This window comes from Mobula birostris, chromosome 1 (assembly GCF_030028105.1).
Source record: "Mobula birostris isolate sMobBir1 chromosome 1, sMobBir1.hap1, whole genome shotgun sequence".
NCBI lineage: Eukaryota > Metazoa > Chordata > Chondrichthyes > Myliobatiformes > Myliobatidae > Mobula > Mobula birostris.
The window spans coordinates 206,703,473-206,716,360 of record NC_092370.1 but is presented as its reverse complement, the minus strand read 5'-3'; the positions used below and the strand labels follow the sequence as shown (position 1 = coordinate 206,716,360).

The following is a 12,888-nucleotide window of genomic DNA, read 5'->3' as shown; positions in this document are numbered from 1 at the left end:
ATCAACAATAACAATCTATTCCTGAATCGTTATGTGCGCCGTCGGGCTTGTGTATCTTCAGCCTGATGGTAGCAATGAGAAAAGGGCATGTCCTGAGTGATGGGATTCATTTATGAAGAATGGTCCCTTTTTGAGGCATCGCTCCTTGAAGATGTCTGGGTTGCTGGGGAGGGCAGTGCCCATGATAGAGCTGATTGAGTTTTAATAGACAATAGGTGCCAAGAGTAGGCCATTCAGCCCTTCGAACCAGCACTGTCATTCACTGTGATCATGGCTGATTATCCACAATCAGTACCCTTTTCCTGCCTTCTCCCCATATCCCTTGACTCCGCTATCTTTAAGACCTCTATCTAACTCTTTCTTGAAAGAATCCAGAGAATTGGCCTCCACTGCCTTCTGAGACCGAGCATTCCACAGGACCCTGTGTGTGAAAAAGTTTTTCCTCAACTCCATTCTAAATTGTCTACCCCTTATTCTTAAACTGTGGCCTCTGGTTCTGGACTCCCCCAACATCGGGAACATGTTTCCTGCCTTTAGCGTGTCCAATCCCTTGATAATCTTATATGTTTCAATCAGATCCTCTCTCAGCCTTCTAAATTCCAGTGTATACAAGCCTAGTCAGCTCCAATCTTTCAACATATGATAGTCCCGCCATCCCGGGAATTAACCTCGTGAACCTGCGCTGCACTCCCTCAATAGCTAGAATATCCTTCCTCAAATTTGGAGACCAAAACTGTACACAATACTCCAGGTGTGGTCTCACCAGGGCCCTGTACAATTGCAGAAGGACTTCTTTGCTGCTATACTCAACTCCCCTTGTTATGAAGGCCAACATGCCATTAGTTTTCTTCACTGCCTGCTGTACCTGCATGCTTACTTTCAGCGACTGATGAAAAAGGATACCTAGATCTCATTGTACTTCCCCTTTTCCTAACTTGACACCATTCAGATAGTAATTTGCCTTCCTGTTCTTGCCACCAAAGTGGATAACCTCAGACTTATCCACATTAAACTGCATCTGCCCACTCACCCAGCCTGTCCAAGTCACCTTGCATTTTCATAACATCCTCCTCACATTTCACACTGCCACCCAACTTTGTGTCATCTGCAAATTTGCTAATGTTACTTTTAATTCCCTCATCTAAATCATTAATATATGTTGTAAATAGCTGCGGTCCCAGCACCAAGCCTTGCGGTACCCCACTAGTCACTGCCTGCCATTCTGAAAAGGACCCATTAATCCCTACTTTGTTTCCTGTCTGCCAACCAATTTTCTATCTATGTCAGTACCCTACCCCCAGTACCATTTGCTCTAATTTTACCCTCTAACCTCCTATGTGGGACCTTATCAAAGGCTTTCTGATAGTCCAGGTGCACTACATCCACTGGCTTTCCCATGTCCATTTTCATAGTTACATTCTCAAAAAATTCCAGAAGATTAGTCGAGCATGATTTCCCTTTCGTAAATCCATGCTGACTCAGACCTATCCTGCTAGTGCTATCCAAATATGCCGCTATTACATCTTTTATAATTGATTCCAGCATTTTCCCCACCACTGATGTCCGACTAACTGGTCTGTAATTGCTTGTTTTCTCTCTCCTTCCTTTCTTAAAAAGTGGGATAACATTAGCTACCCTCCAATCCGCAGGTACTGATCCTGAGTCTATAGAACATTGGAAAATGATTACCAATGCGTCCACGATTTCTAGAGCTACCTCCTTAAGTACGCTGGGATGCAGACCATCAGGCCCTGGGGATTTATCAGCCTTCAGTCCCATCAGTTTACCCAACACCATTTTCTGCCTGATGCAAATTTCCTTCAGTTCCTCTGTTACCCTAGGTCCTCTGGCCACTATTACATAACTATTTAACAACTATTTCACAATTTTCTGCAGCTTATTTTGATCCTGTGCAATGCCTCTCCTCTCCACCTCCCCCCACCCCCCACCAACTGTACCAGGTGTTAATGCAACAAGTTAGAATGCTCTCCACAGTACACTTGTAAAAATTTGTGGGATAAGTTGCAATGTAAAAGGGGGACGACATCGAAAAGGGGGATCAAAACAGGATTGAAGGTGTTATATTTGAATGCATGCATATACTTGATGAACTTGTAGCAGAGTTAGAGACTGGCATGTATGATGTTGTGAGCATCACTGAATCGTGGCTGAAAGAAGATTATAGGTGGGAGCTCAACATCCAAGGATACACTTTGTATCGAAAGGACAGGCAAGTAGGCAGAGGGGGTGGGGTACAATTTATCCCGTTGACTGCAGTTTTGCCCTATCATTAGCCTTTCCTTGCTAGCAGTTTTAGCAACCTTTTTGCCCTGTAGGAACATTTGAAATAATTTTCAGGTCTCAGGGAACCTCTGCATAAAAATTATTTTATCTACAGCTCATGATACATTACGTGGTCAGTAAGTTGTAGATATAAAAATCCAAAAATAATTGTCAATGAGTAGAGAATACACTTTTAGCTAACCTTGGAAGAAAAAGGGTTAAGCTCAGCTTGCATTTCTTGAAATTAATCTTTCTTTCCTTTTCATAAATTTTAAAAACTCATGAGGCAAACATTATAAACTACTTAATTCTGGGTCAAACTTGAGATAAGCACACAGATTTCACCTTCATCTGAAATAAGACAACTTCTATCCTTGCTCTTGATGCTTGTTAAACAAAAAAAAAAGGCTGGTCACGCATGTAAGAAGTTGAAAACTGCAGCAAAATGTTCATTGCTTTCCTATGAATGACAGGATACTCTGCTTTCACAGAAATCCAGAACTTGTCCGGGGCAGGTCAGCAAATCTCATCAGTGCATGATCAGAGTGCAGCTCACAAAGTTCTTCCACTTCTCTCAAAGTCAAGTTATCCCCCTTCTCTCAAAGTCAAGTTCTCAGAAGGTTCAGAGAAAGGGTCTTTCACCCAGTCATACATAGAGGAAAAGTACTGTTCAATTTTGTTCTGTGGTTCTTCCAGGTGGTTTTCAAAAAGACTCAAGACTTTCTGATATCCTTCCTCACTGTCAAGCCCAGGCAGCAGTGGAAACATTTGAAGATTTTCTTTTGCAACATGATTTTCCAAAGATTCTGATTCCTTTTAAATTCATGGATCAGAATCAGGTTTATTATCACTGGCATGTGACATGAAATTTGTTAACTTAGCAGCAGCAGTTCACTGCAATACATAATCTAGAAGAGAGAAAAAAAAAATAAAAGTAATAATAATTAACAAGTAATTCAATACAGTGTACATTAAATAGATTAAAAGTAAGTGCAAAAAACAGAAATATTGTATATTTTTTAAAAATGAGGTAGTGTCCAAGAATTCAATGTCCATTTAGGAATCAAAGGCAGAGGGGAAGAAGCTGTTCCTGAATCACTGAATGTGTGCTTTCAGGCTTCTGTACCTCCTACCTGATGGTAACAGTGAGAAAAGGGCATGCCCTGGGTGCTGGAGGTCCATAATAATGCATGCTGCCTTTCTGAAACACCGCTCCCTGAAGATGTCCTGGGTACTTTGTAGGCTGGTACCCAAGATCGAGCTGACTAGATTTACAACCTTCTACAGCTTCTGGTCCTGTGCAGTAGCTTCCCCCCCACCTGCCCATACCAGACAATGATGCAGCCCGTCAGAATGCTCTCCCTGGTACATTTATAGAAGTTTTTGAGTATATTTGTTGACATACCAAATCTCTTCAAACTTGTAATGAAGTATAGTCACTGTTTTGCCTTCTTTATAACTATATCTATATGTTGGGACCAGGTTAAATCCTCAGAGATCTTGACACCCAGGAACTTGAGAGAGTGAGCAGTTTCACTTATGATCCCTCTATGAGGATTGGTATGTGCTCCTTCATCTTACCCTTCCTGAAGTCCACAATCAGCTCTTCCGTCTTACTGATGTTGAATGCCAGGTTGTTGCTGCGACACCACTCCATTAGTTGGTATATCTCACTCCTGTACGCCCTCTCGTCGCCACCTGAGATTCTACCAACAATGGTTGTATCGTCAGCAAATTTATAGATGATATTTGAGCTATGCCTAGCCACACAGTCATATGTATATAGAGAGTAGATCAGTGGGCTAAGCACGCATCCCTGAGGTGCACCAGTGTTGATCGTCAGCGAGGAAGATATGGTATCACAAATCCGCAAGTATGGTATCACAAATCTGCACAGATTGTGGTCTTCCGGTTAGGAAGTTGAGGATCCAGTTGCTGAGGGAAGTACAGAGGCCCAGGTTTTGCAACTTCTCAATCAGGATTGTGGGAATGATGGTATTAAATGCTGAGCTATAGTCAATGAACAGCATCCTGACATAGGTGTTTGTGTTGCCCAGATAGTTTAAAGCCGTGTGGAGAGCCATTGAGATTGCGTCTGCTGTTGACCTACTGTGGCAATAGGCAAATTGCAATGGATCCAGGTCCTTGCTGAGGCAGAAGTTCAGTCTAGTCATGACCAACCTCTCAAAGCATTTCATCACTGTAGATGTGTGTGCTACTGGGCGATAGTCATTAAGGGAGCCCACATTATTCTTCTTAAGCACTGGTATAATTGTTACCTTTCTGAAGCAAGTGGGAACTTCCGCCCATAGCAGTGAGAGGTTGAAATTGTCCTTGAATACCCCCACTAGTTGGTTGGCACAGCTTTTCAGAGCCTTACCAGGTACTCCATTGGGACTTTCTGCCTTGCAAGTGTTCACTCTCTTTAAAGACAGCCTAACATTGGCCTCTGAGATGAAGATCACAGAGTCATTGGGTACAGTAGGGATCTTCACAGTTGTAGTTGTGTTCTCCCTTTCAAAGTGGGCATAGAAGGTGTTGAGTTCATCTGGTAGTGAAGCAATGGTCCAGTGTGTCATTTCCTCTGATATTGCAAATGATCCGTTGATGGTAGTTGCTTAGCGAATTTTTTTTTTTTTGCCGACTGGTCTGGTTAAAATCTCCCAAAATGATTGTGAAGGCATTAGGATGCGCTGTTTTGTACATGTTGATCCCATTGCTCAGATCATCTAAAGCTTGCTTGATGTTGGCCCGAGGTGGAATGTAAACTGCTACCAAAATGACCCTAGAGAACTCCTGTAGTAGGTAAAAAGGACGGAACTTAACTGCTAGATGTTCCAGGTTTGGTGAGCAGAATTGGGACAGCACTGATATGCTTGTGCACCAAGGAAGTCGAAACATTTTCTCTAGTGCCTTGCAGAGACTTGTTCAACTGATTCATATGATGAAAAATGTCTGTTAAGTAGGTTAGTTTCTGTAACCATTCTTCATCTTCAAAGCACTCACAAAAATCAGGCTTACTATTTTCTATTAAGTACTCCTGCATGGCACCTTTCAGCTCAAACAACCTGTTGAGAACCCTTCCTCTGTTAAGTGACCAGATTTCTGTATGTAGCAGGAGATTGGTGTGCTCTTTGTCCAGGTTTTTACTCAGTTTTTTTAAACATTCTCGAGTGAACTGGTCTTAAAGCTACTAACTAACTTGCTTCTTGAAGCCATTTACTGACTGACCTTACTTTTAAAAGCTTTAATCTGTATGCTTTGAGTTTCCAATAGTCATTTAAAATAATCGGTACTTTTACATGTCATATGGCTGTGATTTGTAGTTTAGTGTATTTTCAATTTTGCTGGAGCCATTGTTATATTTACAAGTTGTTTGCCACAGACGAGGCACAATGGAATAGGACAACTTGGATCACCAGTCCATGTAAAATCCATTGATAAGTAGCTTTCATTGTAAAGACGTATTTTTTTGTGTGTGTTGTTGCACTAGTGCAGTGAAGTGACTCAGAAGAATGTAATTCTTTGTCATTAACCTTATCAGAATTGTTTATTGGCCTAGGCTTAGAATCCTCCTCTTTCATCTTACACCTCATCTTCAAAAATCGTCATGCTGGGCTGTCTTTGCCCAGCATGACGATTTCCCTGCAATTTTCTACTATACTGATAGGTTGTTCGCTCCAATAAGTCAGTCGGCAGCACGTAAAGGGAACTTGGGGGAGGGAATTTGGGGGGAAAAGGCTGACGTCAAAGTCCAAATTGGGTGAGTCCATTCAGTGCTCAGAAAACAGCCTACCTAACTCCCCTCCGTGCAAAACAGCACTCACCAGTTATCAACTGCCTCCCCTAACTTACATCAAAAACTGAGGATAGACTTAACATGGTCCAACTGCACATTGCCATACTAGGCTGAGATTGGTAACGGTACTGCTTGGTCACTGCCCGCCAGTGCAGGTACTAGCATCGCGCGTTGTGCAAAGTTCAAAAATCGATGTTTATTATTTTTTATTAATGACGATCTCTCGCAGAATCCCTGGTGATCTCTCATGGAACCCTATGGTAATACGGAATCCCAGTTGTGAAACCCTGGTTTTAACCCTCCCAAACAGCTCTTGCTAACCTACTTGTAAGGATATTGGTCCCCCTCAGATTCAGGTGTAACCTGTCTCTTTTGTACAGGTCATACATTCCCCAGAAAAGATCTCAATGATGCTGAAATCAGACCCCATCCCCATGCATTTATCTGCCAAATGCTCCTATTCTTTCTCTTACTGGTGTGTGGGATAGGCAGCAATCCAGAGGTTACTACCCTGGAGGACCTGCTTTTCAACTTTTTACTTTGCTCCCTAAAATCTCTCTTCAGGAACTCTGTACCTTTCGTACCTATGTTATTGATGCCAATATGTACCAAGACCTGTGGCTACTCTCCCACTCCCTTCAGAATGCCGTGAACGCGATCCTAGACATTTGAAGAGATTGGACACAATTCAGACTTGAAGATGAGTCTCTGAATACTGTCCGGTCCAATTACTCAAAGCAGTCCTGTAAGTGCGCCTCTGCCTTTCTTGTCCATACCTTCAAGGTCCTCTCTACTGGTGCTGCAGTCTTCAGTCTCTGCCGGTACTCAGGGAGTAGAAGTACAGCCAGGTGATCAGACTTTGCAAAGTGTGAGTATGGGATGGCATGATAAACATTCTTGATGGTAATATTACAGTGTTTTGGCTCCTCTGGTTCCACAACTGATATGCTGGTGATAATTATTTCGGGACTTTTTCAGGCTGGCCTAATTAAAATCCCCCAAAATGATGGGGGAGGGATCAGGGTGCACTGTTTCGTGCCTATTGATTACATCGCTCAGTTCATTTAGAATGTGTTTGATGCAAGCCTGAGATGGAATATAGACCACTACCAAGATGATGGTGAAAACTCCTGTGGCAGATATTGGTAGATGTTCCAGGTCAGGTGAGCAGGACCGCGACACAACTGCCACATTTGTGCACCACAAGGAATTAGTTATAAAGCATACTTCGCCACCTCTGCCTTTGAAAGATTCAGCAGTTCTATCTTGACATTGAAACATGAGCCAGCTAGCTATATCACTGGAATGGCGAGGGATAACCAAAATTCTGTGAAACAAAAATCACAAGTTTCTGATGTCCCTCTGGTACAGCAATCTTGCTCTGAGATCTTCAATTTTATTTTTCAGAGAATGTATGTATGCCAGCAGAATAGACAGTAGTGGAAGTTGGAACCCTCTTCTTAGATGAACTTTTAAACCAACACAGCTTCCTCTCTTCTGTTTTCTTAAAGGGGAATTACACTTGTGACCAGAGACTGCTATCGAACATTCATCGACTTTGAGAAGCAATTGATTTTTTTAAACAGCTTATAACTGTTTTGCTTACTGTATTGTCCATGGCTGTAGCTGTCTAAAATGGGAATATTTGAAGAAATGGGTCCGCCTGGCTCAACTATTCTATGCCAACCAAATTGCCTACCTGAACTAGTACCATTTGACATACCTGTCTAATCCTTTGCCATTTATGTATCAGTCATGATGTCTTTTAAAGTTGTGATTGCACCAGGCTCTACCACTTCCATTTCCTCACCACCTTCTGTGTGGGAAAAATATGACCCTTGGTTCTGTAAATCTTTTCACCTTCTCCTTAAAACAATGCTCTCTAACTAATGCCAAGCTTCTCCACATGGAGCATGTTATTGTAACCTAGTTTCAGCTGTGGCATACTGCAGTGATAGATACTGCTTTCCCTCCATCCCTGTTCTTGCCGGGCCATCTTGGAAATACTTAGTGCCCTGGGAGGGGAAGGGGCTAAAGGAAACTGGTTTGGGAAGGAATCAGGAGTAAGGAAATTGGGAGGTTATGGGAGCAGGAATAAAGTGAAGAGGGAGCTGAAATGACAGAAAGTTGATATGGGTGATCCACACAGTGCTAGGCTATTGCTTCATTTTGGGAATTAATAAATTTCAAGATAACTCTCTTTAAATACTTTAATTAGTGGACCATTAAAATTCATTCTGGTACCATCCTTACTCTTGGAGTAAAAATGTGAGAAGGAAAAACACTTGAAATTATTTGTTGTTTGTCCCTTGATACCATTAAGACAATAAGTGACAATCACAATGCAGTTGGTTATCTCTAATGCAGATTGTGCATGGACTATCAAAATTGTTCTGTTCAACTGATGCCTGAAGAAAAGTCAAGAGGTCTTTTGGATTTGCCCTGTCATCGTGTTCCACACTTTTTCACCATGAATGTCACTGAGGTAATCAAAAAAAATCTGATCATTAAAGGAATTGTTGGGATTGGGATTGTGACAGTTGCGTTGGGAAAACTTGCGGATAAATAACAAAGATACAAGTCTATTGAGGGGGAGAAGAGGGAGGGAGGCAGAAAGATTTAGTTTTGGCCTGCCCTAGCAAAGATTTAGCACAGAACAGTAGATATAATGGGTGCCCATGGAGATGTTAGCACAGCAGTATTACAGTTCCGGACATTCTGGAGTTCAACTCTGGAGCCTTCTGTAAGGAGTTTGTACGTTCTTTGTGAACCATGTGGGTTTCCTCCCACAGTCTGAAGATATACAGGTTAGTACGTAAATTGGTCATTTTAAATTGAGCTGGGCTAGGCTCGTGTTAAACAGGTTGGTTGATGGGTGGTGTGATTCATTGGGCCGGAAGGGCCTGTTCCACACTGTTATCACTGAATAAAATAAAGTAACAAAATATACATTGAATTTGCTCTTGCAAAAGCACAGACGTTTTGAAATCACTGATGAAAAATTATTGATCTGAAACATTACTCAATTATGTTTGACCTGCTGTATTATTTTCAGTTTGAATTCCAGCATCCAGACCATGTTGGTTTTATGAGACTTTGAGTAACTAAGATTTTTTATTACATAGGAACATACAAAATAGGAGCAGGAGTAGATCATCTGGTCCACTGAACCTGCTCTGCCATTTAATAAGATCATGGCTGATCTTGCTGTGGAATCAACTCCATGTAACTGTCTTAACTACTTAATAAGGTTGTTTTCCTGTTTCCCTGAGCAAAGAATTACACAGATTTATTAATCTCTGGGGATAAACAGTTTCTCTTTATCTATGCCCTAAATCTATTCACCTTAATCTTGAGGTTATGTCCCCTAGTTCACGTCTAACTTACCAGTGGAAACAACTTTCCTGCCTTTATCTTACCTATCCCTTCCATAATTTTGTATGTTTCTACAAGATCCTCTCCCGTTCTTATAAATTCTAATGAGGTATAATCCCAGATAACTCAATCTCGCCTTATAGGCTAACCCCCTTCTGTCTGGAATCAACCCAGGAACTCTGCAAGGACCCTTCATCTTATGTTTGATATTTATTGCTTATTTATTTTTTTTCTTTTTGTATTTTCACATTTTGATGTCTTTTGCACACTGGTTCACCGCTTTGTTGGTGTGGTCTTTCATCGATTCCATTATGGTTATTGGATTTATTGTGTATGCCTGCAAGAAACTGAATCTCAGGGTTGTGTATGTTAACATATCTGTACTTTGATAATAAATTTACTTTGAGCTTTGAACCTCCCCTAAACCAGCCTCAAAGCCATTATGTCTTCCTTCAAGTAAGAATACCAGAACTATATGCAGTACTCCATGCGGCCTCACCAGTACCCTGTACAGTTGCAGCATAGCCTCCCTGCTCTTAAATTCAATCCCTCAGCGATGAAGGCCAATGTTCCATTTTGCCTTTTTGATAACTTGTTTCACCTGCAAACCAACTTCAGTAAGTTTATCAAACAGCACATGCCCTTCATAAATCCATGCTATGTCTGTCTGATGGAACCACTTTTATCCAGATGGCTCGCTACTTAATGATAGCTTCAAGCATTTTCCCAATTACAAACTTTAAGCTTGTTGGCCTATAGTCACCTGGCTTCTGAGTACCTCCTTTTTTAAACTGTGAAGTGCACTATCTTCCAATCTGCTGGGACCTATCAAGAGAATTTCGGTATATTATCACAAATGTGTCTGCTGTAAATTATGTTATTTCTTTCAGTACCATAAGACCATAGGGGCAGAATTAGGCCATTTGGCCCATCAAGTCCACTCCACCATTCAATCATGGCTGAACCCTTTTCTCCCCCCTCCTCAGCCCCACTGACTGGCCCCCTTCCTGTAACCTTTCTTGCTGTGTCCAATCAAGGACCTATCAAGCTGTGCCTTAAGTACACCCAATGACTTGGCCTCCACAACTGCCTCAATAAATTCCACAAATTCACCACCCTCTGGCTAAAAAAATTTCTCCGCATCTCTGTTTTAAATGGATGCCCCTCTACCTGAAGGCTGTGCCCTCTTGTTCTAGACTCTCTCACCATGGGACACATCCCTTCCACATCTACCATGTCTAGGCCTTTAAACATTCAAAATGTTTCAATGAGATCCCCCTTCATTCTTCTGAATTCCAGTGAATACAGGTCCTGAGCCATCAAAGCTCTTCATATGACAAGCTGTTCAAACCTGGAATCATTTTCATGAGCCTCCTTTGAACGCTCTCCAATGCGAGTACAGTACAGATCCAGAGTTATCAAACATTCCTTGTATGGTAACCCTTTCATTCCTAGAATCATCCTTCTGAACCTCCTCTGAACCCTCTCCAATGCCAGCACATCTTTTTTTTCAAAATGGAGAGCACAAAACTGTTCACAATACTTAATGTGAGGCCTCACCAGTGTCCTATAAAGCCTCAGCATTGCATACCTGCTCTTGTATTCTAGACCTCTTGAAATGCTAACATTACATTTGCTTCCTCACCACCAACTCTACCTGTAAGTTAACCTTTAAGGCGTTCTCCATGGGGACTCCCAAGTCCCTTTACATCTCAGATTTTTGGAAATTCTCCCCATTTAGAAAATAGTCTGCACATTTAATTTCCCTGCTAAAGTGCATGACCATGCATTTTCTAACATTGTATTTCATTTGCCACTCTCCTGCCCATTCTCCCAATCTGTCTAAGGTCTTATGCAGTCTACCTGTTTCCTCAACACTACTTGCTTCCCCCCTGTCCCACCAATCCTTGTATCGTCTACAGACTTGGCAACAAAACCATCTATGCCATCATCTAAATCATTGATAGACAGCATAAAAAGAAGCAGTCACAACACTGGCCCCTGCAGAACACCAGTAGTCACTGACAGCCAACCGGTAAAGGATCCTTTTATTCTCACTCACTGCCTCCTACCAATCAGCCAATGCTCTAACTATGCCAGTAACTTTCCTGTAATGCCATGGACTCTTAACTTGGTAAGCAGCCTCATATGTGGCATCTTGTCAAAGGCCTTCTGAAAGTCCAAATATACAATATCCACTGCATCCTATTAAGAAAGCCATGCTGAGTTGGTCCTGTGTCACCAAGTACTCCATAACTTCATCCTTAACAATTGACTGGAACATCTTCTAACCACTGAGGTCAGGCTAACTGGTCTATAATTTCATTTCTTAAAGAGTGATCCTGATACCCTGGGATGCATCCCATCAGGATCAGGAAATTGTCTACTTTTAGGCCCACTAGATTGCTCACCACTACCTGTTTTGTGATAGCAGTGGTATCGGTCCTCACCTCCCATCGCATCCTCTTTGGCATGTTAGATATGTTGTCCACTACTAAGGCTGATGTTCAAGGCCTTAGTCACTTCCACCTACCTAATATTAATGCCCCCTTCTCATCTTAGAAATGACTTGCATCCACTTTAGCTACCCTTTTTCTGCTTTATATAATTACAAATACTTTTACTATGTTTTTATATTTTCTGATAGGTTACTTTCATTTCCATTTCCTTACTGCTTGTTGAGTAGTTCTTTGCTTTTTAAAGTTTTCACAATCTTCCACTTCCCACTTCTCCTGGTGACTTTGTATACATGAGCTTTTAATTTGATGCCTTCTGTTATTTTCTTAGTTGATCAAGGTTAGCTGTTCCCACCTTTACTGTCCTTACTTTTATTGAGTCTGTTAGCCAGCTCTTCCTTCATCCTGTTGTGGTTTCCCTTGCTCAGGCATAATATGCTGATTTTAGATCAAACTGTGGCACCCTTCATTTGTATGAGAAATTGAATCATACTGTGATTACTCTTTCCAAGAGAAGCTCTAACTTACAAGACCATTAATTTTATTTGGCTCATTGCACAGGACAAGATCTAATAAGGCATTTTCCCTTTCACTAACATGCTGTTCTAGAACGCAATCACAAATGCATTCTATAAAGTTCTCCTCAAGACTGTCTTGACCAAGTTGATTTGCGCAGTCTACATGCAAGTTAACATCCCCCATAACAACTGCTGTTCCGTTCTTACGTGTGCTGATTATTTCTTGGTTTATTGCTTGTGCAATGTAACATTATTTGGTGGCATATAGACAACTCCCACCAGTGATTTTTTTTTTCCTTCCCTGCCCTTCCCTCCACTATTCCTAATCTCTACTCAGATGGATTCAACATTCTACTCCTTAGACCTTAGTCACTTTTGTATTTGGAGATACCAGGCCCTTCCAGCCTGAATAAGCCCACGCAGCTAAATTACACCTATGTGACTAATGAGCTAATTA

General features: G+C 41.6%; 1 protein-coding gene across 12 annotated transcripts in view; it reads left to right on the top strand.

Annotated features, from left to right (window-relative positions):
- tdrd9 (tudor domain containing 9) overlaps positions 1-12,888 on the top strand; it is a 151,149-nt gene that overhangs the window by 94,700 nt on the left and 43,561 nt on the right. For all 12 annotated transcript variants that reach the window (XM_072269734.1, XM_072269754.1, XM_072269758.1 and 9 more), the window contains one exon: positions 8,450-8,567. In XM_072269734.1, the coding sequence (XP_072125835.1) occupies positions 8,450-8,567 (118 nt within the window). The remainder of the gene's footprint in view (positions 1-8,449; positions 8,568-12,888) is intronic.